The sequence below is a fragment of the Galleria mellonella genome, unplaced genomic scaffold (genome assembly GCF_026898425.1).
Source record: "Galleria mellonella isolate WM207_F2 unplaced genomic scaffold, CSIRO_AGI_GalMel_v1 utg63, whole genome shotgun sequence".
NCBI lineage: Eukaryota > Metazoa > Arthropoda > Insecta > Lepidoptera > Pyralidae > Galleria > Galleria mellonella.
The window spans coordinates 14,162,501-14,187,217 of NW_026442130.1; the positions used below are offsets into that span (position 1 = coordinate 14,162,501).

Consider the following 24,717-nt stretch of genomic DNA (forward strand, 5'->3'; position numbering starts at 1 on the left):
AAAATCTATTGAACTATGAACACATCACGAGACTACTGAACAAATTTTGATAAAAAAATTTCCAGTAATTCAATGAAAAAATACAAAAATAAATAAATATATATACATATGTATAAGTTCGTGGAATTATAATGTACAATTGATTAAAAGGTGTGATTTCAGTCTTCTCTTGAAGGAAGTAATGGAAGGACTATCCTATGTGCTCGGTTAGGATATAACCTACTCATGTAGATAGATAGATACTCTTTATTGTTTCCTCCAAAAGATTACAATAGTAAACTTATTATAAATATAAACAATTACAAGAAATAATCACAATGACAAAACAATGGGCGAACTTATCGCTAAAAGCGATCTCTTCCAGGCAACCATGTACCAAAAATGAATTCAAATCCATTCAGTAGCATTTACGTGAAGGAGTCACAAACATTCATCCATTAATTTTTAAAATTTATGTTAATTTTTTATCCGATATCTATGTACATTATGTAACGAGAAGCTAACCCAATGAGTTTAATAATTCAACAGATGTCCCTCCATTCATTCATCGTCAGAAATTTTCGCATTTATTTTATTAATAGGATCACGTAAATATGTAGTTAGAAATTTTAGGCAAATAATGATTATTTTATTATTATTTATAACTAGCGGCCCGCCCCGGCGTCGCACGGTTGGACATTTTTACATTTTAAAAAGTGGCCGTTAAAGCTGCACACGCGACGGAAGCTTAAAAAAGGAGTAACTTCTCCTGTTTTCCCAACATTTCCCATCACTGCTCTGCTCCTATTGATCGTAGCGTGATGAAAAGTATACTATAAGCTGCCCGGGAGTATGAAGAATAATTGTACCAAGTTTCGTTAGAATCCGTCGAGTAGTTTTTGTTTTTAGAACAAACATACAGACAGATAGACAAAAATTTTACTGATTGCATTTTTGACAGCAGTATCGATCACTAATCACCCCCTGATAGTTATTTTGGAAATATATTTCATGTACAGAATTGACCTCTTTACAGATTTATAATAAGTATAGATAATAAAATAATGTTAGAATAATTCCTAATAGAAATTTAAGCGGACAAATTTGTTCATAAATAAAAAATCTGGCTTGACAGAATTGGGTAATGTACAAAAATTTATGTAATGTAATTAATTGTCCACTGCTGAACATAGGCCCCCAGTACCCCTTACAGGGAGAAGACCCCCCAGTAAGGGGTACTGGGGGGTCTTCCCCCTGGAGGGGGAGGCAAAACTCCCTTTGCTCCTTTAATCGCCTCTTACGACACCCACGGGTATGGAAGGGGTGGCCCATTCTATGCAGGGACCACACAGCGATACCATAGCCTTTATATACCTGAAATACCAGAGGCATTACGCGCGCGTGGCTGACCAGAATACATGAATATTTGTTTACCTGGGCACTGTTAACAACTGCCTGGAAGCCGGAGCCGCAGAGCCTGTTCACGCCGAGAACAGGCTTCTCCTGAGGAATACCAGCCTTGAGGGCCGCGTGTCGTGGTGTGAAGATGCCATCAGTTTGGGAAGCCTATAGGATGATAAAACTTAAGTTAGGCGTGAGGAGTGACACAGATAGGATTATAAGGTAAAAAAATTATTCTAAAATCTAGCCATAAAAATATTAAGGGTACAGATTTCTCTATCTACATTTATTACACGATAATTCAAGGGAGAAATGCATCATGACGGTAGAGAGGCCCATGTTTTTAATAATTTTTCGGCCCACATTTTATTTATCTATTTTTTATTTATTTTTTTATTTTATCTTTATTTGGTCTCCCAGCAATTGTTACACTGATAAGATTTCATATTAAAATTACTGTCTATTTATACTTAGTGTACAATCATTTTAAAGGAAACACAGCTAATTAACAAATGAACAATAATATGGTATAACAATCTCTTGAGGTATTTGACATTGGTATAGTTTTTTAGATTCAATAGATGATTGCTTCACATAAGTTTTAGCTATTTTTATATATCCATGTATTTATATTGCGGAAATCTATAATTCACTGGGTAGTTGATTAGGATTATTTTGTTTACTACTACCAATAGCATGTGTGCCACTGGCAAAATGCATAGATTGACTATTATTATTATCAGAAGTTCTATAACCTTCCATATTAGCCATCAATCTCCGACTGCCATTTCGTCCATGCACGTTTAGCAAAACGTGATATTCAGATAAAAGGTTTTTCCAAATCGGTTTACAATATAAAAAAAAACATAAAAAGGCAATTAAATCGAGAACCTTCTTTTTTTTTAAATTGGTAAAAAATGCTTATAATTAAGTTTATTTGAACAAAAATTGTTCTCATTTCACTTAGAAGCCTTTTAACAATAGAAGTACATCACTTACCGACATAACTTGGCCGACGGCGACAGTGTCGACTTGCGTGGGCGCTACTCCCGCTTCCTTGAGGGCGCCCGAGATGGCCAGGGTCTGTAGCTCCGTGGCCGATGTGTTGCGGAACACTCCGCCGAATGTCCCGAACGGGGTACGCTTGGCACCCACAATGAATACACCTGCAAGAACAGTACTGTTAAGTAAAGTTTATGGCAGTATAAAAATATTTGCCACCTCTTTTTTTATGCTCTGCCACTTTTCATTTTTCGATTTTAGCCAACTGAACAGCACTGTGCCTATCACAAATTGAAAAACTCAATGTATGGAACATTAATATAATAACAATAATAATAATAACCCTTCTCAAATCCATCAGAAAAACATTCAGTCTTGGCCAATACATAGGATTACACCAACCTATTGCTAGAATATGTTCCCTTTATAATGAACTTAAAGCAAAAATAAGGGACCTCGATATTTTCCATGATTCACAGCGTACATTCATGTTTTTTTTATACAAATTACAATGGCAATGTTTATACAACTTACAAAGCATGTGTTCATATTTCATGGTTAAATTCAATAAATTTTTATGAGAATAAATTAAAGGTTTTTTGTATAAAAAACTAAAACTTGTAAAGTATGGGAAATAAAGTTATAATAAAAATTTACAGATAGTAAATATCAACATCAGATTATTGCAGGACTGGTAGAAAATTAAGTCAAATTCCTTGAACATTCTCTTGTTCTGAAATTAGCTTACAAAATGAAGCAACACTGACAAACTGCATATATCTCCAAAGACGGAACACTTGTGCTTATAATAGTGATTGTGAATTAAAATTAAAATTGAGTTAAGGAATAAATCATCTAATTCAATGTTTTAATCATGTAGAATTGTTATTTAGTTAATAAATTAGCTATTTAAAGACTTTTATCTAATATCAGGGGTGTAACTATACCATTTGGGGCTGGTGGCAAATTCTTTTGATGGGGCCCTATCAATAAAAAAATACTTTTCACATAAAATAAAATACTCAGGTACAATGCAAAAAAAATCTGAGCTCGCGGCCCCTTGAGCCAGGGCCCTTTTGGAAGGGGGACCCTTGGCATTCTCCCAGCCCTGCCACCCTATTGTTATGCCACTGTCTAATATATTACAAACCATAAGACCAAATATTTCTTTGTAATTATTTGTTATATTTTAATAATATAAAAATGGTGAACTCTGACAAGTCTTAGAAATAGGCTACTAACTGACCCAGCAAATAGTGTTTAGTCAAGAGGAGAAAAAGAATGAAGATTGATAGAAATAGGTGTGTAATGTGTAAACCTGATGGGTTTATTAGCAATCGCGCCATTTCTAGCAATAAACGTTTTCAGGTTAGCATCCATGAAACTCCCCCTAGTAACTATTTTACTTTCCATTTTCACCTTCATGGTGTAGTCGGACTTATCATTCCATTATCATCCATTAACAAAAATTTGTTACTTTAATAAGATTTCGTAAGGCCGGTTGAGTGGTATCAAAGATTAGCATGACATGGAATTTATATAAAGATTTTTATTTAGTAGGATTCTCAGTGGTATATAAAAATTATTTGGTAAAAAAAAAACTTAACGTAATATGGAAAGACTGAGCGAGCTTTGTATAAAAGAAAATAATTGTTGAGTTAAAAGTTATAGTGCCTATGCAGATACATAATAAATTGGACTTCGCTCTTTGAATGTCATATTGTTAATTCCGTGTTTTTTGTACCTTAATACAAACTAATCAAATGTTTCAGGATTTTATTTTATATTTATTATAAATTTCTGTATGAATTCGAATAAACAGATACTATAAAACTTTTTTATCAGCGCCACAAAAATGACATTTGGAATTTGACCCCAAGAATTTGAAGAAAAATTATATTTACATATATTCTTAATATAAATATAGTTTATTTTAATTAACTTACCCTTCACTGCTACAGACATATTTAAATCTGGTTTTTAAATACGTTAATTAAAAATTAACAAAAGACAACACAACACCGGAAAACAAATAACACTAAGTTTTACGCTGACAGCCAACACGTTTAGTTTCGTGTCGTACAGTGAGCGAATTTTAAATAGAATAAATTGGGAAGGTAGATATATGAATGAATAAATAGTAGCAAGAATGAAATAACAAGCGAACGAATGAAACTCATTTAAGTAATGAATAACTTGACATGATAAATGAAATAAATATGAACGAATGATAGGTAGCTAATTAAGTTAAATAAACTGTCATCTGAGATTATAAGTGCAGTAGTATTTTATCATTACACGTAGGTATAAATTAATTGTTTGTAAGCAACGTAAGCAAAATCAGATTCTATTATATTTATTTAATTCAATAAATCGCAGTTACTATAATTATATCATTTACGGTCATCTTTATATGAATACCTACTGATAATTCAATCAAATAGGAATCGACAGTGGTGGTTAATATATAGCAATATCTATATATTTTAGTTACAATATTTATATACTGATCCAATAACGAATATATTAAAAGTTTGTTACCTAAAAAATAATATTAGAAACAGACTTTTAACATATTTGAAAATAGATATCCAACCGATATGGGTTATATCGAGATGGATGTACATCTTTTTTTCGCCATCAATATCCAGAGGAACCATGAGAGGATCCATTATATGAATATCGGATCGGTTTCCATACGTGAGTGTTGTGTAATATCTGTATGTGTGTGTGTACTTATTGTACTATTACAACACAAACGCCAGTATGACTGACGTTTGACTGCTGTGAAGTTTGCTGTAAATTAGTCCTTCTGTGATTTTTCTCGTGATTGATTGTAATAATAATTTTCAATTCAAAACCTAAGAAATGCTTATGCAATGAGCGATGGTCGGCCTGTAAGCGGTCAGTTGAAGAAGTTTGTGTTTCGCGGCAAGTCCACAGCTAACGGGGACACTCGAGGTGAATATCTGGAGATCAAAATACCCGAGTTGCTTTCCGCTGGCTACTCGTTTTACACGTGGCCATCGGCTCCACTTCTGGCTTGGTATTTGTGGACACAGAGAAGACATTTACGCGGTCTTCGAGTCCTAGAACTAGGGTGCGGTACCGGTTTACCAGGAATATTGGCGGCTAAGTGCGGTGCTCGTGTCACGTTAACTGATAGCGTTGCATTGCCCCGATCTCTGCGACATTTGTCTGCGTGCTGTGAAGCGAACAATCTCGTTCCTGGCCACGATATACAAATCTTAGGTCTTGCTTGGGGCCTATTCTTGACTGATGTTCATTCTCTGCGCCCTGTAGATCTGCTTCTAGCTTCAGATTGTTTTTACGAACCGTCGCAGTTCGAGGAGGTTATCTCTACTGTTGCTTACTTTCTAGACGGCACTGACGCTCGATTTTTGTGTGCTTACCAGGAACGCAGTGCTGACTGGTCTATCGAAGCTCTATTGAAGAAGTGGGGACTAAAAGGCGCCCTTATTGATTTGGATTCACTGAGCGAAAGCTCAGGTGTAGACTACAGAGCCTTGATAGGCGAGCGATCTTTGCACTTGTTGGAAATAGTGTCTGTGTAGGGTATGGCCAGCACAGCTCGGGCAGCGCGTCTATATGTGGGCAACTTGCCGTGGACTGTTGGACATAGACAGCTGAGAGAGTACTTTGCCCAGTTTGGAGCAATACAAAGCTCTAGAGTAGTATTCGATCGTTCTACTGGTCTCAGTAAAGGATATGGTTTCATAGAGTTTGTTAGCCCATCAGCTGCTGCTGATGCCATCAACAAGCAGGTTCATACACTAGAGGGCTTGAATTTAACAGTGCAAGCTCAAAATAATTAAGTACTTTATCTTCTCAATTAGCATTCAACATGGCGGAGGCAGTACTGGATTATCCAGATTCAGATTTCTCTGATGATGACCAAACACCATTAGATATATCTTTTAACCAAGCAGCTGGCCATGTGAGAAAGCTCACCAGCAAACTAGACAATAATCAACTCTTAGAACTTTATGGACTTTTTAAACAAGGTACAGAGGGCAAATGTAACACACCCAAACCTGGTTGGTTAGATGGAAGGGGACGGAGGAAGTGGGAAGCTTGGAACTCACTTGGCGATATGCCTGTAGAAGAAGCCAAGGAAAAATATATCTTACTAGTGCAGAAATTTGATCCAGAATGGTCCGACGAGCGTGCCACAAAAATGTCAGAACAGTGGGTGGCAGTGTCATCACTAAGACGCTCCCCTGAACCAGAGCTTATTCACAATGAGTTGTCACTATTAGACGCAGCAAGGGAGGATTGTGGAGAGCGTGTTGCTGAGCTCCTGAGGCAGAACCCTGAATTAAGACATGAGAGAGATGACGATGGTCTCACTGCATTGCATTGGGCAGCTGACAGGGACGCTACCAAGGCTCTGCTTGCTGCTATTGAAGGTGGATGTATACTCGATGCAGTAGATGAATGTGGACAGACAGCTCTGCACTACGCTGCTTCCTGTGGTCACATCAACTCCACAAAAATACTATTAAATGCCGGAGCCTCCTTTTTAAAAGATAACGAAGACTGTACACCAATAGATTTAGCCACAGACGATGAAATCAAGAAGATTTTAGAAGGTGCTAAGATGTAGACGTAAAAGCCAGGCATGGTGGCAATTTTAGTTAGAACCTTTATGTTATTGTAATGTAGTTTAATTCAATAAATTTTTAATGCATTACAAAGTTTCATCTTTCATGATAACCTCATATAGCTCAAATTCTATTATTGCTAATTCCCTCGAAGACATTTAATGACGCACTGTCGGTTGTAGTCCGTCATGTAATTTAAAACTAGTCCTGCTTAAATTTTATAGCCTATGACGTTACGACTTGCCTCAAGGAACATAACCTAAAATTGAGAATAATTTCTTTTTGTTTAAAGCTGTTCAATTTCATAGAACTTAGCAATTAATTTTGATTCACCTACATTTTACGGGGATCAAAATTATAACCATCTGAACGCGTGTGTGCATACCCACTTAAGATCATGGCAACTTGGTTAAAATAATAATTGTTACAATTTTAAATTTTATTTTTATTTACACTTTATTGGCCACCAGAGGGAGACTGTACAAAAGTCAATTGCTTGGGTAAACACGAATGGGGCAGCCATTCGTGTTTCAACCGTGAAGCAGTTGTGCTTGCATGGCTGTGTTTCGGTTTGAAGGGTGGGATATGGCGCGAATTTACAGGGTACAGAGGAATAACATCTGAGTCCTCAGGAATGGCAACGCATGGGGGGTATCATGGGCGAAACAGTATACTCTGTTATGTCTATGGTACTGCTCATGTCTATAGGCGACGGTTACCACTTTCCATCAGGTGGACCGTCAGCTTGTTTGCCATTCTAAGTTGTATAAAAAAAAGAAACATTACAAAAAATGGTATAAAAGGCAGACTCGATGTTCTATATAGCATTCTCTCCATTGAATCAATATACTTTTCAATTTTCGCCCACATTTTATTAAAAACAAAAATTTTAATACTGAAATATGTTTAAAACTACAAATTGATATATCCATCGGTTGCTAAATAGAGACTAGGTAAGAATATCAAACAAAAGTAACTTGAAATGTTTATTAATAAACAATATAATAACACTATTCCTACAAACGTTAACTATACTACAAACAGTACTGAGGCACAATATACTCAGAATTGGCAACGAATAAGTACTATGGACCTCAGTGAATTTGTGACGACCATATTTTTTTATTATACAGCTTAGAATGGCAAACAAGCTGACGGCCCACCTGATGGAAAATGGTAACCGTCGCCTATAGACATGAGCAGTGCCATGGACATAACAGACTATACTGTTTCAGACTTGATACCCCCTATGCATTGCCATTCCTAAGGACTCGGGTGTATCTATAGGCGACGGTTACACTTTCAAAAGCCATCAGCTTGCTTAAAAGTTGCATCTTCAAAAATTCCGTTATCATCTTAAAATGACATTTCTAGTTCAGTTTTTTGATACGGAAAGATAATTAATCATATGCAAATTTATATAAACAGATAAGAATACTGCATACAGGTGCATTAACGTTTGTACAAATAAGATTATTTTGGCAGTATTTGCTATATATTTAAAATCAAATCATTACACGACAATTCTGTTTAATGTTTTATCTTTTTTATTCAATTAGGCAAGACATAGGCATAATACAATATTGGGCGCATAGTCTTGAATACGCTGTAACATGGTGGAACCGTAGGATTTTTTTTTTTTATTATTATGGTCAGACGTAGTAAATGAAAAGTGATCCAGTTCCAATGGACGGCGCTATTTACTTGTCATCAGATCAGCTACATGCTAGTTTGCCTTCTATTATAAAAAGGTATTTTATACAAATATGGCGGGACCAGCTGTCAATTTAGTACTAAGAACAAGGAATGTCATAGAAGGAATGATAAAATAAAAACTGTAAATCATATGGTTGCCTCCTTTCTTCTTATGCAAATATAATTAGTAAAAAGAAGAAGAAAGATACACCATCAGTTACTATTTTTCTCAATTCATAGTGTATAGAAAATGTTAGATATGTGAATTATTTGTCAATAACAAATTTTACATTACTAGATTATATATTGGACACAGTTTATGTAGAAAGTATGTGAGCAGGTTGTATCTGAATTTGATAGGGTTATACGGCCGTATAACATTTTCTATACACTAGCCTGCTATGAATTGACAAGTTTATCACTCCTTCTATGTAATTCTTGTTCTTAGAATTAGTATGGACTCAGATTTATTCGTGACAGGGTTCCAATAATTTCGATTCCACCGTGTACATACCGACAAATAACTAAAACAGTATTTTCTCTTACTCATAAAATAGTCCAACCTTTGAAACCTATGTTAAACATTGATGGGTGTTATCTTTTTTCTTTTGCGCTAATTTCTCAACTTGAAATAGTGATAAAACGAATTATTAAGTTAAAATAGGTTTTTATGAAGGCGGTACATTAATATCAGGTGACCTGCGCATTACCTACGAATTTTAGATACAAATTCTAGTATGTAAGCCTCATTGTCTATGATTTTGTTCAAGTTGTTTACCGCTAGCTATAATAGATAATCATAGATTCAGGAAAGGACCATAGAGATATGTCAACATTCTAGAATGTCTATGGTCCTTTTCTAACCGCGCACAGAGGCGGTTTAAGCCACTTAGGTATTAATGACATTCCATACTTAAAAAAATATTATTATACACAGAATCTTAAAACTATAAATTAATTTTCTAAAGGGCTTCTGCTTCTAGACAAATGGCAATCGATTCTATCCATAGAATCGTTATTGAATAATGAAATTAAAATTTGTTATTGTCTGTTATTATAAGTGGTTTAGCATGTAAATTATTTTTAAAAAAAACTAGATTTTTATATTAAAAAAATAAATTGCTAGCGAGTCCATGAGACAGATTGAGTTGACATGTGCTGTCTTTCTTTCTCATGCGATCGTTGACCGAATCGATATTATTAATTAGATTCGTTTGCCAGATCTCTAGAATGGCTGGGCCCATAGACGACGTCAGGTCCATAGACTTTCTACATTGCCTATAGCCATAATAGCTGGTAGTCAAATATATATACACCAGCTTTGTTTGGCGACTATGCCTGCGTGAATTAAAATATAAAATTATGCTATATGTTAATCTATCCCTTTGCACTCGAGCTAAGTAACTCATAGAGGATACAAATAACTCATTAACTTATTAATAACTTATTATAATGTAAATGTACACATATCGGGGGGAAAGGGATTGTTAGCGATGGAGTTTGACAACCCCATTGCTAACAATATACCCTATTAGGTCGACCTCCACGTGGTTCCCCCTGGAAACCATCGTGCACATTTCTTGTTGAATTCTTCACGATGGACTAACTGACCTACTTCATCCTCACCTATAATCCTCCACTGGTGCCCCGCCGGTGTATACCGATAGCGCGGGCGGGGTTACCATTCCATTATCATACATAAAAAAAAAACATAAACATATCATAAACACTATAGGATAAACACAGACGATTTCACTCACTCAAGTGTTAAAGGCACCGAGTCAGTAAAACAACCGTGTCGCTGTAGTCGCGACAGTGGATTTAATCTTAGCATTTTAATATCGCAAATATGACAACAACGGAGTGCAAAGGGTTAAAATATGGTCTATTTGTTTTGAAAATTTCAATCAAATCCGTTCAGCTGTTTGATCCTAATTGAGTAATTAAGTTACTAATATATTTATAAGAATTCATATTAATCGTTTTATTATTATAATTTGAGATCACAGTCGATGGCCATATGCTTAAAGTAACAATATACAAAAAAAAAAAAATCGTCACATCACTATGAAAGCCAAAAAAAAAATTACAAAAAATTGTTTTAATTTTTTTTTCTTACTGAACGGCTGTATAGGCTTTGTCCTTTTATCCTTCTATTCGTAGGGAAAACGGAAACAAAAAAAAAATAGTTTGTTTCATTAGAATTATTTTTAACCAATCTGGGTAGAATAATGCCAATATTAATAGGGGTGTCACGACTGGTTGACGTGCCACTTAAATAATTATGCTAGAGTTGGCACTTGTAACGGATTTATATGAAAAACCAAAGGAATTCTTTAATCTATACATATAAAAAATTTCTTTGGACGGTGTTTACATTTTTTGTAAAATTTGATATGCGTTCATATCACGTAGTTTCCCATTCGACTTAGGATATTAGTCTCCTCGTAGGCTAGGGTTAGCCCATTTAGCATATTTTTGGTAGCCGATCAGTTTGTTTTAATAGAAATTAATGAAAATATAGACTAACATTTGTACCTGACCATAGAGAGCCTGCTGATGTGCAAAAGTAGTAGAAGTTAAAAATCTTTAAAATGATTGAAGACATGAATGGATGAAGGTGGTATGTCGCATTTTTAGATTTTTTTTTTATATACAACTTAGAATGACAAACAAGCTGACGGCCCACCTGATGGAAAGTGGTAACCGTCGCCTATAGACATGAGCAGTAGCATGAACATGACAGAGTATACTGCTTCGCCCATGATACCCCCATGCGTTGCCATTCCTGAGGACTCAGGTGTTACTTCTCCATACCCAGTAAACTCACGCCATATCCCACCCTTCAAACCGAAACACAGCCATGCAAACACAACTGCTTCACGGTTGAAACACGAATGGGACAGAGGTACCAAAGCAATCGACTTTTGTACAGTCTCCCTCTCGCTTTTCTATGAATGGGTGAAGCTGACAGACAATGCTGTGTACATATAAATAAAACTTATGTTTTGTTACATAACTTATGTTGTTGTTTAATTACATATAAATATATTATTTCTCAGTAAATGAGTTTTTAAATGATAAAATAATTATAAATGATTAGATATGTGTTCACTTCGTGTTGTGTATATTTTTAATGGTTTTATATTACAATGAATTGACATGAATAGATACAAAAAGTGACAAAATATTATTGCAAATGTATATATGTTATTATAATGAAATTATTTTAATGTTTTGTTTAATAAGTTTTTATATTTGCACGCCTACAGTGTGCCAGAATAAGATTAGACTATTTTTCTTGTAAAGTAACACTTATAAAAATGTACCTTAATCCAGAAAATAAATGATTTCAATTATATTTTAACTCGATTATTACAACTTATAGTTGTTAGTAAGCACATAAGACCTTCATCTGTGCATCATCTTATCGACTGCTATCTGTCCACTGGTAAACATAGGCCTTCCCATAGACAGCCATGATGGAACGGGTAAACGCAATGTAGGACGACTCCCACTAGATGGAGCAACTTCAACTTGCTACTTCGAATGCATTGCAGAAAGTCAGCGGATGCAAGTAGCTCAGGACCGTTCCTTATGGCAGTCGATGAGGAAAGCCTACGTTTAGCAGTGGACAGGCAATGACTGTTATGATGATGATGATATGTGATGATGATGTGTATGTGTGTGTATGTATGTGTATGTGTGTGTATGTATGTGTGTGTATGTATGTGTGTGTATGTATGCATTTTGCATATATAAAAACCGATCATTGTCATTACGCAAATGTGAAAACGATTCATGGCTTAACATAGATATAAATTTGATTATGTATTGACTGTAATTCATCTGTACGTTATCCAAAAAATAAATAAATAAATAAATATGATATAAGTGAATATTCTAAGATCGTATAGGTAACTTTGCTTCACCGAGTATCCAGTAATCACAGCCCCGTTGGCTGCGAGGAACGGAAAGATATGTAATGACTACCTTCAACCATTCATGTCTTCGATTGCATATTTCGAATTGTCACAAACATTCACAGGTTCACTGTCAACATTTAGAGTGATGATTTCTACAAAATTTGGCAACTTTTCATTTAAACTTTTGTAACAAACTATAAGTACTTAAGCACGTGGGTGTTACGTAGTCTACAGTGGCACGTTAGATCATAATTAAAATATGGTTTTCGCAGTAAAGTGACAAAACAGTCTGCATATGACCTGCTCTTACATAGTAAGTACATATTATCCATGATCTGTACATTTCTTTACATCGGACACTGCCCCACGCAGTGGACAGGTTTCAGTTCTCCTTGGCGTCCTTGTGGGCCATCGCTTCGCCGGTTTCGAGCTGTTTGAGCAGCCTGAACAGCGCCGCTGCCTCCCTAATACGACTGAACTCGATGCAGAACGCTTCCACTTCTATGAATAGCTCCTGAAAGATAATTATACTTGAATGAAACAACGAGGGTGGGAGAGGTGTTTTTTTTATAATGGATGATAATAAACTTAGAGCCTTTGAAATGTGGTGCTGGAGAAGGATGGAGAAAATTGGAGCTGGAGGGATCGAATTAGCAATGAGGAGGTCCTGCTTAAGGTTAGGGAAAAAAGACAAATTATTAGAACTATTGAGGACAGAAGGGGAAAAACGTTGGGACACTTGATACGACACGACCAACTTATGAACATTATAATAGAAGGTAAGATAGAAGAAAGGAGAGGGAGAGGGAGACCGAGACATAGTTACATCAGGCAGATCAAGGAAGGAGTTGGTGTCGTGTCGTGTCAAGAGGTGAAGGGGCTCGCTGGAAATCGTAGAGAGTGGGAAGAGCTCCACCGACAAGAGCGCAGCTCTTAAATACGATAGATAGATAGGATGATAATGGTATGGTAATCCCGCCTGCGCTAACGATATACGCTGGCGGGGCACCAGTGAGGGATGATAGGTGAGGATGAAATGGCAGCTCAGTTAGCCCATGATGAATACACCTGGAATGCAGCACGATGGTTTCCAGGGGGGATCACCATTTCATTACCATCCATTGAAGATAATTTTGATTGTCATGTCATGAGGCTACTGCTTGGAGCCTAAAATAAACATATTTTTGATGCTGCGTAGGATACAGTGCGGCTGGTACCTTGACGTTGATGATTTTGTTCCTGATGAGCGACTGCAGGAAGACGCACACGAGCCGCACGAGCCGGTTCTGCATGTACCGATCGCGGATCGTCTCGCATGTAGAGATGCAGTTGCTAATGTACAGGTGCACGAAGTCCACCGGCAGGTCCACCGTCGTAGTCAGCCTGCCATAACATTATTTACAACATGTCAATACAATGTATTATTATTTATTTAAACTTTAATGCACAGTAAAATTCTGTGTACATTTGGCGGACTAAACACCGGACGGTGTTCTCTACCAGTCGACCATTGGGCAAACAGAGAAATAAGTAGACGGTTATTGAATAGAGAAAAATTTCTTTTTTTTTTTTGTAATTCTTATTATTTTATTTAAAAATTTATACACAACAGGTTATAGTCAATAATATTACCAGACATGTAGCCATACACATAGCATGATTGAAGCAGTTGGCAAACAATGAAAAAATGTTTTAAATAACAATGAATTAACAAATATATAATATGGACATGCCAAAGAAACTTGACAGCTGTTTGTAAAACGTTTTGAAGGTATTAAGACGCGAATTGAAGATGTCAATTTGAGGATATTTAGCGGATATTTCAATAATTTACCAGAGGGAGTCTTTGTACAAAAGTCGATTGCTTGGGTACCTCTGTCCCATTCGTGTTCCAACTGTAAAGCAATTGTATTTGCATGGCTGTGTTTCGGTTTGAAGAGTGGGATATGGCGTAAATTTACTAGGTACGGAGGAATAACACCTGAGTCCTCAGGAATGGCAACGCATGGGGGTATCATGGGCGAAAAAGTATACTCTGTTATGTCCATGATACTGCTTATGTCTATAGGCGACGGTTACTACTTTCCATCAGGTGGCTCGTCAGCTTGTTTGCCATTCTAAGCTGAATAAAATATATATATAGGGCAAAGTGAGTAAACCCTGTTCTTAAAAATGTGGTTTGCAACTATCACATTTATCTATATTAACTAATTAACGGACTAACTAACTAGCGGAGTAATTTATTAATTAGTTTCCATCTCCATAAAGTTCCCTTTGTAACAGAGTTCAGTATAAAGTATACAATGTGCTAACCTGTTGACCACCTCCATGGAGTGCAGCGACATCTCCATGTTGACGAGTACGCTGAAGTACTCCGTGATGTGCTGCGAGTGGATCAGCTTCAGCAGCACGGATATCGCCACCATCGGGTTGTTCTCCACCAGCTCTGGCAGCTGCAAGTCAACCATATGCATTATTTCTTTTTTATTATTATTTTTAATAAGGAATTTCGTGACTGACTCTTGGCCACAACAGAATATCAGTGTTTTGCTCTTTTGAGGGCCAAGCAATAAACTGAGTTGTGACCATTTTGTGTTACTACGGTACACGCACGAAAGAAGAAAATTGTTGTTTTATATATTTTGCTTTTTTTTCATTCTTTTATCTCTTTTTACTGGATATGCCTGTATTATGTGTAAGTTTGTATTGTTATTTGTGTGCTGTAAGTAATGCAAATAAATTATCTATCTATCTATCTATTGGCATTTATTTATTGGTACATCCACTGTGCATATGTACCTATTATTCATTATCAATTTATACAAACATGTTAGCATATGGACACCAGTTAAAGATTTACACAACAATGGCTTTATATTATTCCCAAATTCGTGTATAATATAGTATATATCATATATGTGTAAGTATATTTGTTATTCATATATATTTATTCGTTTATATATGTAATTTTAGTATGTATGTATATCAATAATTAGTAGTATCGCATTCGAGTATTCTGACACTTCCCTGTGGTTGACTAGGAGAGAATGCTTTTAGCATTAAGTCCGCCATGTACACATATTTGTACTAATAAATAAATAAATAAAAAATGGCTACATAATGATCATTAAATTCAAGCGCCACTTGAATAAATTTAATATTGGTCTTATTCAATCTATGTATATTAGCTGAAACCAAATCAGAATTTTTTAACATCTCTGTAAATTACTGATGCCCATTAATTCCTCTCTCCATGTCTAGGGTAAGTAGATAAAACTTTATTTGGGAAACCAGTGCAGGGTACAATAGGGTTGATATACTTGAAGAAGGTAAAAGCCCATAATAATAAAAAAAAAAAGTCCACCGCTGAACATAAAAAGAGGAGTTTTGCCAGTAGTTGCCACGCTTGGAAGGTGGGCTGGCAACCGCAGTCAGGCTTTGATATTTTACCTTCTACCTTTAAGTTCCTTTAAGTCATTTATGACACCCACAGGAAAGGGGTGGCTTATTCTATGCCGGGACCACAGGGGCTTTATAATAATCATAATATGTGGAAATAGGTAAATAAATTATTTGCACTACATTTGATTTTAAGAATTCCAGTATAAGATACTGAATTTTCAAATGGACTGAACAATAATGTAGTAATAAAAATCGAAAAAGGAATGTTGCATAGGTTTGGCCATTTGGAGAGGATAGATCAAAGAATTATGAAAGAGATTTATCGAGCAAGAATGAATGGGGATGTCGGTAGGGGCCGCCCTAGACGGACGTATGTCGACCAAATAGGCAACCAAGCCGATGGCCCTCTCCAAAATGAGGAAGATCCTCATTTTAAAATTTAAACACTTAGAGACTTTGTGTTTTTACCTGAGCGGGCGTGACCCCAATATCATAAACCACCTTGGGGTCCTGGTCCAGCAGTGACAGGAGCCGCTGTTGCTGCATCATACTCAGTGGGTTCTTCAGCGCCATCTGTGTTAGTTCCCTCGCTTCAATCGTGGTGTTGACGACGGGCTCTTTCTCTTCAGTCTTCTTCTCTTCGGGTTTTTCTTTTTTCTCCTCCTGATTCTAAAAGAACAAAATGTGACAATAAAAATAAATAAAAGTAGCCTTTATTCCTGATTTACAGTTTCTCTTTAAAATTTTTTATTCATTCATTATCCGTTCACTGCTGGACTTAAGCCTCCCCCATAGACTGCCATAAAGAACGGTCCTGAGCCACCTGCATCCACTGACTCCCATTTCAGGTCGTCACTCCATATAGAGGTTGTCGTACACTGTGCTTTGCCCGTACGCGATCGCTACGCGTTTAAATTTTAACCGTCGATTCATTAAGTTTTGTTTTTGACTGCCTATGCAGTGAATTTACAGGGTACAGAGGAATAACACCTGAGTCCTCAGGAATGGCAACGCATGCGGGGTATTTTCGAAGAACCACAGTCCCTCGGCATAGTGTTATTATTATTGTACGGTACCGTCCACATCCTCGCATATAAATCAGTTTTGTGTTCTATTATTCTCAGGTAGCATGGGGGGAGGGGGGGGGGGGGGTATTATGGGCGACACAGTTTACTCTGTTATGTCCATGGTACTGCTCATGTCTATAGGCGACGGTTACCACTTTCCATCAGGTGGGCCGTCAGCTTGTTTGCCATTCTAAGTTGTATAAAAAAAAATTACTAAACGGATTTAACTAAAATTTGATGAACAGCTATATTCGATATCCTTTTGTGTAAAAGAGTAACAAACATCTAACTATCCTAGCTTTCGCCCGCGACTTCGTACGCGTGGCCGAGACATATTTAGTGACCGTGGTAAAAAGTAGCCTATAATCCATAGTATGGGGGGGAAGGGATTGTTAGTAATGGAGACTGAGAATCCCGTTGCTAGCAATATACCCAACCAGGTCGACCTCCTCGCGGTTCCTCCTAGAAACTATCATGGTTAATTCCTGATGAATTCATCATGATGGGCTAACTGGCCTGTTTTCATTCTCATCTATTACCCTTCACTGGTGCTCCGCCAGCGTATCGTGTTAGCGCAGGCTGGGTTACTATATCATTTTCACCCAAAAAAAAAACCCATAGTATGGATTGTGGTCACCCATCCTAGTTGTAACCACGTCCGGGGTTGCTTAACTTGCATTAGCGTTACGACCTCTAAGCAACTTTTCATTGTATTATATACTTAAATTATAATTACCAATAATACCTTCATAAAGTTTCAGCCAACTCAACTGATCGGTTATTTTATAGCATTTTTATATGTGATTCTTTAGATTTATATAACTTTTCTATTTATGAACTAATTGAAATAAAACAAACACCAAATGTTAAGTGGAACAAATCGCAACGCATTAGTGCAAAACCACATTTAAATCGGTTAAGCCTCTTCTGAGATTAGCGTGCACAAAGGTACAGACAAAAATTCTAAAAATCATTGTTGCGGGTTCTATTGCGTTTATAAAGCCCTCCCATATAATAGTTTTTCTTATATATCTTCCATATACAGACAGCGACCAGTTACGATTTTATTATACGAGGTTTGTCCGGAAAGTACGTATAAAAGTTTTTTAAAAATTTTATTTTACAATTATTCAGGTAAATCAATTTTATCCCCTTCAAAGTACTCCCCCTGTGACATAATGCACTTGTGCCAACGCCGTTTCCACTGTGAGAAGGCTCCTTGAAAGTCCTCTGGTTGTAGGTTTCTCAGCTGCCCCGTCGTAGCTTTTTTTATCTCATTTATGTCCCCCAAATGCCGCCGCCGAAGTACCAATTTGGTTTTTGGGAACAAGAAGAAGTCACACGGGGCCAAATCCGGCGAATCGGGGGGGTGTTCGGTCACCGTAATGGAATTTTTACTCAAAAACTCACGGACAACAAGAGAGGTGTGGGCAGGGGCATTGTCGTGGTGAAGAATCCAACGCCCCTCTCGCGCCAATTCTGGACGAACTCGTGCCACACGAGCTTTGAGGCGTCTGAGCACATCGACGTAGAATTTTCCATCAACTGTCTGGCCTGGAGGGACGAATTCTTGATGGACAATCCCCCGAACATCGAAAAAAACAATCAACATTGTCTTGACATTTGAGCGGGATTTTCTTCATTTTTTTGTTCGTGGTTCCCCGGATGTCTTATCGAATTAGATCGGCAAAAATTTCACGGCCATTCTTGCCGAGTTTCGAGAGAAACTTGATTACGACGCGCTGCTCTTCAACGGAAGCGGGCTCCATGCCGACGGGGTTTCGTTAAGAGGTAACTTCACAGATGGCGTGACAAGCCAGTTCGCACCGCACGGCGGTCAGACCAGAACTGAAGCATTGTTAGGGACATAAGGAAGGGGTCCTGCGCTTACCTGGCCTCCCCACTCCTCTTTCTCGCATTCCAGAACACTTTTATACGAACTTTCCGGACAGACCTCGTATGTATATATTTGTTTTCTCCGTACTAATTGTTATATATAAATATATCAACATATGCTGTGTTTGTATATAAAAAATTTGTTACACTTAGTTCTAAGCTCCATAATTGTATAAATATTTACACTATCTTGTGGAAACAATTGTTGGTGAACCTAAATATATAAATATGTATTGCATAACATACAAAAGTGTATAAATAAGTATAAATCTACTTGAAAAAAAAATCCCTTTTTCGTACAAAACATGTATTGGTATAAACGTACCTTATTCTTGTGTTGTGGTTGAACATGCGTCCGTCTGTCTGTCCGCTCTAATTTAGCTCCGATGAGCCCCTCGCAGTCCGTGTCGTACACGGGAGTGTACACGCCTCGGTTCACCAAGTTCTTCCATACAGCCTAATGGATGAAAATAATTTTATTTTCTTAAACAAAAATATACAAAAATAAACATAGACTATGTTAAAATAAATAAATAATAACTGTTTTTATTGAATAATAAATTAAATTTAATTAAATCTATTAGCCACAGAACTAGGCTGAGCCTGTATAACTATCCACTGATAGTTAAATAACTTCCTTTGACTTAAATATTTATGTATATATTTAATTATATACCAAAGAGACTTTGTACAAAAGTCGATTTCTACCATGATTTTTTTTTCTATACAACTTAGAATGGCAAACAAGCTGACGGCCTACCTGATGGAAAGTGGTAACCGTCGCCTATAGACATGAGCAGTACCATAGACATAACAGAGTATACTGTTTCGCCCATGATACACCTATGCGTTGCCATTCCTGAGGACTCAGGTGTTATTCCTCTGTACCTGGTAAATTCACGTCACATCCCACCCTTCAAATCGAAACACAGCCATGCAAACACAACTTGACTGTGTTTCGATTTCGATCGGGATATGACTGTAAATTTGCTTGTGAAGCTTTCAATGATAGCCCCGCCTGCGCTATCGGGGCTATACGCTGGTGGGGCACCAGAGAGAGAGAGAGAGAGAGATGATAGGTGAAGATGAAAGCAGGTCGGTTAGCCAATCGTGACGAATTCCACAAGAATTAAACACGATAATTACTAGGGGAAACCACACTATATTTCTATTAACGTCCCCATTACTAACAATCCCTTCTCCCCCCCCCCCCCCGGCCCCGTATATATACGCGTATGAACAGACCTCATCAGAGAAGGGTATCTGGTCCGGCTGCAGCAGGAAGGGCGGCGGCGGCACGGGCCCGGCCGCCCGCAGCGTGCGGTGCAGCGGCGCGTACTCGCTCGACATCATCGCCTCTAGCAGCTCCTTCAGGGCCAAGCGGTTCGGCGGGCTCCTGTAGCGGTAACAAAATTACATTCGGCTTCGCATGGCTGCAATGTACACACAATACGAGTATTATGGCAATTATTATTATAGCTTTTTTATCCACTTCCGTGGTCCCCAAGGGTAAAAGCCTCCTCCATCTTTTTCCACTTCTCCTTATCTATAACAATACTTGTCCAGTTTTTTCCTGCTGTCTTTATTATGTCATCTGCCCATCTCTTTCTTTGCCTACCAACATTTCTTTTTCCTGCTGGACCTCGCCATTTTGTTGTTTGGAGAGTCCACCTTTTATCTTCGTACCTCACTATATGACCTGCCCATCTCCACTTCTGTTTCATACTATACTGAAGAGCATCTGTTATTTTGGTTTTCTTCCTAATATCAGTGTTTCTTGTTTTCTGTATTTTTCTTAACTTTAAGATACTTCTTTCCATTGCATGCTGACATGATAGGATTTTGTTCTTTATTTTTTCATGATGGCAATATGAAGCATTAAATAACTCATCATATTAGCGGTTAACTGTCCAGTGCTGAACATAGGCCTCACCCATAAGGAGAGTTTTGCCAGCAGTTGCCATGTTTGACAAGCAGGTTGGCAACCGCAGTTAGGCTTTTACATATGTTTTAAGAGGGACGCTGCTTCCTGCCCCTCTAACATTAAGTTGTCGCTTCTTATAATACCTACAGAGAAGGGGGAAAGGGATTGTTAGCAATGGAGTTTGACAGCCCCATTGCTAGCAATATGCCCTATTAGGTCGACCTCCACGTGGTTTCCCCTGGACACCATCGTGAAAAATTCTTGTTGAATTCGTCACGATGGGCTAACTGACCTACTACATCCTCATCTATCATCCTTCACTGGTGGCCCGCCGGTGTATACCGATAACGCGGGTGGGGTTACCATTCCATTATCACCCATTAAAAAAAATACCTACGGAGAAGGTAGGGGTGGCCTATTCTATGCCGGGACCACACAGCGGTATTACTATTGTGTCTGTCTAAATAGCTTTCCAAATTTCACATAATTTGTATAATTTTTTAAACAATAAAATGGTTATAGGAAGTTATCCTTACATTATAGAATGCCATAACTGACTTTTTTATAATTCTAACAAAGAGGAACATCATACATTATTTTGTTACTTGTCAGCATTTTCAATGAAAGTACATAGTCGATTTTATTTCTTCCGAATCTTTTTTTTTTATACAAATTAGAATGGCAAACAAGCTGACGGCCCACCTGATGGAAAGTAGTAACCGTCGCCTATAGACATGAGCAATACCACGGACATAACAGAGTATACAGTTTCGTCCATGATACCCCCCATGCGTTGCCAAGTATGACTCAGGTGTTATTTCTCTGTACCCTGTAAATTCACGTCATGGTGGGATACACCATTCAAACCGAAACACAGCCATCCAAACACAACTGCTTCACGGTTGAAACACTAATGGGATAGAGGTACCCAAGCAAACGACTTTTGTACAAAGTCTCCCTCTGGTAAACTATAAAGTTATGTGTAAAACTGATATAAACGGTGGGAAGCGACTTTGTGTAATACGATGTGGAGAAGAATGCATACCCATCACTGAGGGGCACGAGAGCGGGCACAGTGGCCCGCGCCATTGCTGTCATCTCCGCGATGCGATCAGTCACGATGGCTTGCAACGACGAGTAATCAAAGTCTAGATCTTTGGCGGTAACCTCAGTCATCATCACTTGTTTTGCCGATTTCTTCATCACCTGCAAAGTTACACACATAATAAAGTCTGCATTTTTTCACTATTCACGAGCTTTTACCAGCGGCTTCGTCTGCATGACCGTAATGTTTTTTTTATACAACTTAGAATGGCAAACAAGCTGACGCCCCATCTGATGTAAAGTGGTAATCGTCGGCTATAGACATGAGCAGTACCATGGATATAACAATACACTGTTTTACTCATGATACCCCCCATACATTGCCATTCCTGAGGACTTAGGTGTTATTCCTCCCTACCCTGTAAACTACTGCCATATTCTACCCATTAAATCGAAACACAGCCATGCAAGCACAACAGCTTCACCGTAGTAACAGAAATGGGACAGAGGTGCCCAAACAAACTACTATTGTACAAAGTTTGCCTCTGGTAAATGTACCCTCTGATACTCATGTTTCTGTTATGAAGCAACTGTGTTGGTATAATTGTATTTTAGTTTGTAGAGTTTTTTTTATGGATGACAATGGAATTGTAACCCCACCTGAATTATCATTATAAATTTTTATTTTGGGGGGAAAGGGATTGTTAGTAATGGAGACTGAGAATCCCATTGCTAGCAATATACCCAACCAGGTCGACCTCCTCGCGGTTCCCCCTGGTAACTATCATGGTTAATTCCTGATGAATTCATCATGATGGGCTAACTGGCCTGTTTTCATTCTCACCTATCACCCTTCACTGGTGCTCCACCAACGTATCCTGTTAGCGCAGGCGGGGTTACCATACCATTTTCACCCATCAAAAAAAAATATCATTGTACACTGGAAGGGAACCAGTGATGAATAATAGACCAAGATGAAGTACGTCAGTTGGGCCATTGTGATGCCATGACAGTGAAATAATAGGATTTAGAGGAATAAGTCCATAGTCCTTAGAAATAAGAATGAATAAGGAATTAACAATAATAATACATGGGAGGCACAGTACAATATCTGTGATGATTATGGCTTTTTCCATGTCTATAGGCAATAATTACTATTTTACATCTCATTACATATGTCATTCTCAATTAAAAAAATATAGTTTGGATGGATCCATATGGGGACCATAGTTAAGCAATTCTGTAAATTACTGTTTTGTAAAGATTATTATAATATAAAAAATTTCCTTACATCCTTAACATTCACAGGTATGAATCCATGAATCTGACCGAGGAACAGCCGCTCTTGTGGTGTCAGTGGCTGCAAGCCAGGCCTGCTTTCCAGCAGGTGCAGGAACACTGAGCAGAATGGGTTTTCCTGTTTGTACATATCAAACAGGAGTGCTAGTGCGACCACACGTTGGCCGGGGAGCGAGAGGTCACCACCAGTTATGAGGGACGACAATACCAGACATACTGAAAATAGAAACAAATGTCAAACAAACAACCTTTCACAATTATATTATTATCATAATATATCTATCTATACTTATAATAAATCTGTAGAGAGGTCAATTCTGTACATGCAATATATTTCCAAAATAACTATCAGGGGGTGATTAGTGATCCATACTAATGCCAAAAATGCAATCAGTTAAATTTTTGTCTGTCTGTATGTTTGTTATAGAAACAAAAACTACTCGACGGATTTTAACAAAACTTGGTACAATTATTCTTCATACTCCGGACCAGGTTATAGTATACTTTTCATCACGCTACGATCATAAAAACAGTTACATCATCATATCATCCTTTAATTGTTCACTGCTGTTCATAAACATTCCCCATAAGGGGAGTTTTGCCAGTAGTTGCCACACTTGCCAGGTGGGTTGGCAACCGTAGTTAGGCATTTAGAGATGTTTTAAAAGGGACGCTGCTACCCATCCCTCACTTTCCCTTAGTCGATTCTTACGACACCCACGGGAAAGGAAGGGGTGGCCTATTCTATGCCGGGATCACACAGCAAAGGTATTTATTTGTGTAAAATTTTAAAAATTTAAAAAACAAAACAACTTACCGTTAAAATGTTCTGATTTTGGAAACCGCTTTTGGACTTGGGCACTTATAGAATCTAAGCCTTGCGAATCCACAGTCTGTTCCGAAAATAAACTGAAAAGAAAAACAAAGTTTTAAACAACATTCAAGAACGTGTGAGGTTATATGGGTGAAAATGGAATGGTAACCCCGCGAGGGCTAACGGTATACACTGAATGGGGCACCAGTGAAGGATGACAGGTGAGAATGAAAAGGCAGGTCAGTTGGCCCATCGTAATGAATACTCCTGGGATTCAGCACGATGGTTTCCAAGTGGGACCACGTGGAGGTCGACCTGACAGGGTATTTTGCCAGCAATGAGATTTATAGTTCACATTACTAACAAACCCTTCTCCCCCGAACGTAAGAGGTTATCTACATTACTTGTTAATTTACTTACTCTAATATATATTTACTGTTCTCATTTATTAACTGCTGTGACATTTTTACTGTTTTATTAATAATTCGAGCTTTAAATGACAAGATATTATTACGTAAAAGTTAATTATTATGAAAATTCATTTCAATAACAATACAATGTTAAAAGGAGGAAGACAAAGAATACACAAGTAAGCAGCAACAAACATAGAGTGATTCCGATTTCAAGTATAAAAAAAGGCTGA

General features: G+C 37.5%; 4 protein-coding genes across 4 annotated transcripts in view; 2 read left to right on the forward strand and 2 right to left on the reverse strand.

Annotated features, from left to right (window-relative positions):
* Positions 1 to 4,487, reverse strand: part of LOC113515766 (3-ketoacyl-CoA thiolase, mitochondrial) — a 12,890-nt gene extending 8,403 nt beyond the window's left edge. Inside the window, exons 1-3 of the mRNA XM_026900045.3 lie at positions 4,329 to 4,487; positions 2,380 to 2,546; positions 1,414 to 1,545 (exon numbers count right to left, since the gene is read on the reverse strand). Coding sequence (XP_026755846.1) covers positions 1,414 to 1,545; positions 2,380 to 2,546; positions 4,329 to 4,347 — 318 coding nt within the window. The 5' untranslated portion in view covers positions 4,348 to 4,487. The remainder of the gene's footprint in view (positions 1 to 1,413; positions 1,546 to 2,379; positions 2,547 to 4,328) is intronic.
* A 713-nt stretch (positions 4,488 to 5,200) lies between these two features.
* LOC113515773 (SRA stem-loop-interacting RNA-binding protein, mitochondrial-like) lies at positions 5,201 to 6,245 on the forward strand. Its single transcript, XM_026900055.2, has 2 exons — positions 5,201 to 5,343; positions 5,799 to 6,245. The coding sequence occupies exon 2, from the start codon at positions 5,961 to 5,963 to the stop codon at positions 6,216 to 6,218; it is 258 nt and encodes an 85-aa protein (XP_026755856.1). The 5' UTR covers positions 5,201 to 5,343; positions 5,799 to 5,960; the 3' UTR covers positions 6,219 to 6,245.
* LOC113515774 (acyl-CoA-binding domain-containing protein 6-like) lies at positions 5,262 to 7,100 on the forward strand. The gene is made up of 2 exons (XM_026900057.2): positions 5,262 to 5,899; positions 6,238 to 7,100. Exons 1-2 carry the CDS (start codon positions 5,262 to 5,264, stop codon positions 7,007 to 7,009), a joined length of 1,410 nt encoding a protein of 469 aa, XP_026755858.2. The 3' UTR covers positions 7,010 to 7,100.
* An 880-nt stretch (positions 7,101 to 7,980) lies between these two features.
* Positions 7,981 to 24,687, reverse strand: LOC113515778 (CCR4-NOT transcription complex subunit 11). Its single transcript, XM_026900062.3, has 10 exons — positions 24,495 to 24,687; positions 24,078 to 24,169; positions 23,253 to 23,476; positions 21,963 to 22,123; positions 20,239 to 20,389; positions 19,319 to 19,450; positions 16,499 to 16,699; positions 14,942 to 15,081; positions 13,846 to 14,011; positions 7,981 to 13,142 (listed from the first exon to the last, which is right to left on the reverse strand). The coding sequence occupies exons 1-10, from the start codon at positions 24,536 to 24,538 to the stop codon at positions 13,011 to 13,013; spliced, it is 1,443 nt and encodes a 480-aa protein (XP_026755863.2). The 5' UTR covers positions 24,539 to 24,687; the 3' UTR covers positions 7,981 to 13,010.
* Between the last annotated feature and the right edge of the window lie 30 nt (positions 24,688 to 24,717).

What these genes read in the sequence shown, in the direction of transcription:
- LOC113515774 (XM_026900057.2), top strand. Translation starts at nt 5,262, where the DNA reads ATGAGCGATGGTCGGCCTGTAAGCGGTCAGTTGAAGAAGTTTGTGTTT. An exon ending in AGCGAAAGCTCAGGTGTAGA is followed by an intron (nt 5,900 to 6,237) that starts CTACAGAGCCTT and finishes ATCTTCTCAATT; the next exon opens with AGCATTCAACATGGCGGAGG.
- LOC113515773 (XM_026900055.2), top strand. Translation starts at nt 5,961, where the DNA reads ATGGCCAGCACAGCTCGGGCAGCGCGTCTATATGTGGGCAACTTGCCG.
- LOC113515778 (XM_026900062.3), bottom strand. Translation starts at nt 24,538, where the DNA reads ATGTCACAGCAGTTAATAAATGAGAACAGTAAATATATATTAGA. An exon ending in TACCTGTGAATGTTAAGGAT is followed by an intron (nt 22,124 to 23,252) that starts GTAAGGAAATTT and finishes GTAACTTTGCAG; the next exon opens with GTGATGAAGAAATCGGCAAA. An exon ending in AGATACCCTTCTCTGATGAG is followed by an intron (nt 19,451 to 20,238) that starts GTCTGTTCATAC and finishes TTCATCCATTAG; the next exon opens with GCTGTATGGAAGAACTTGGT.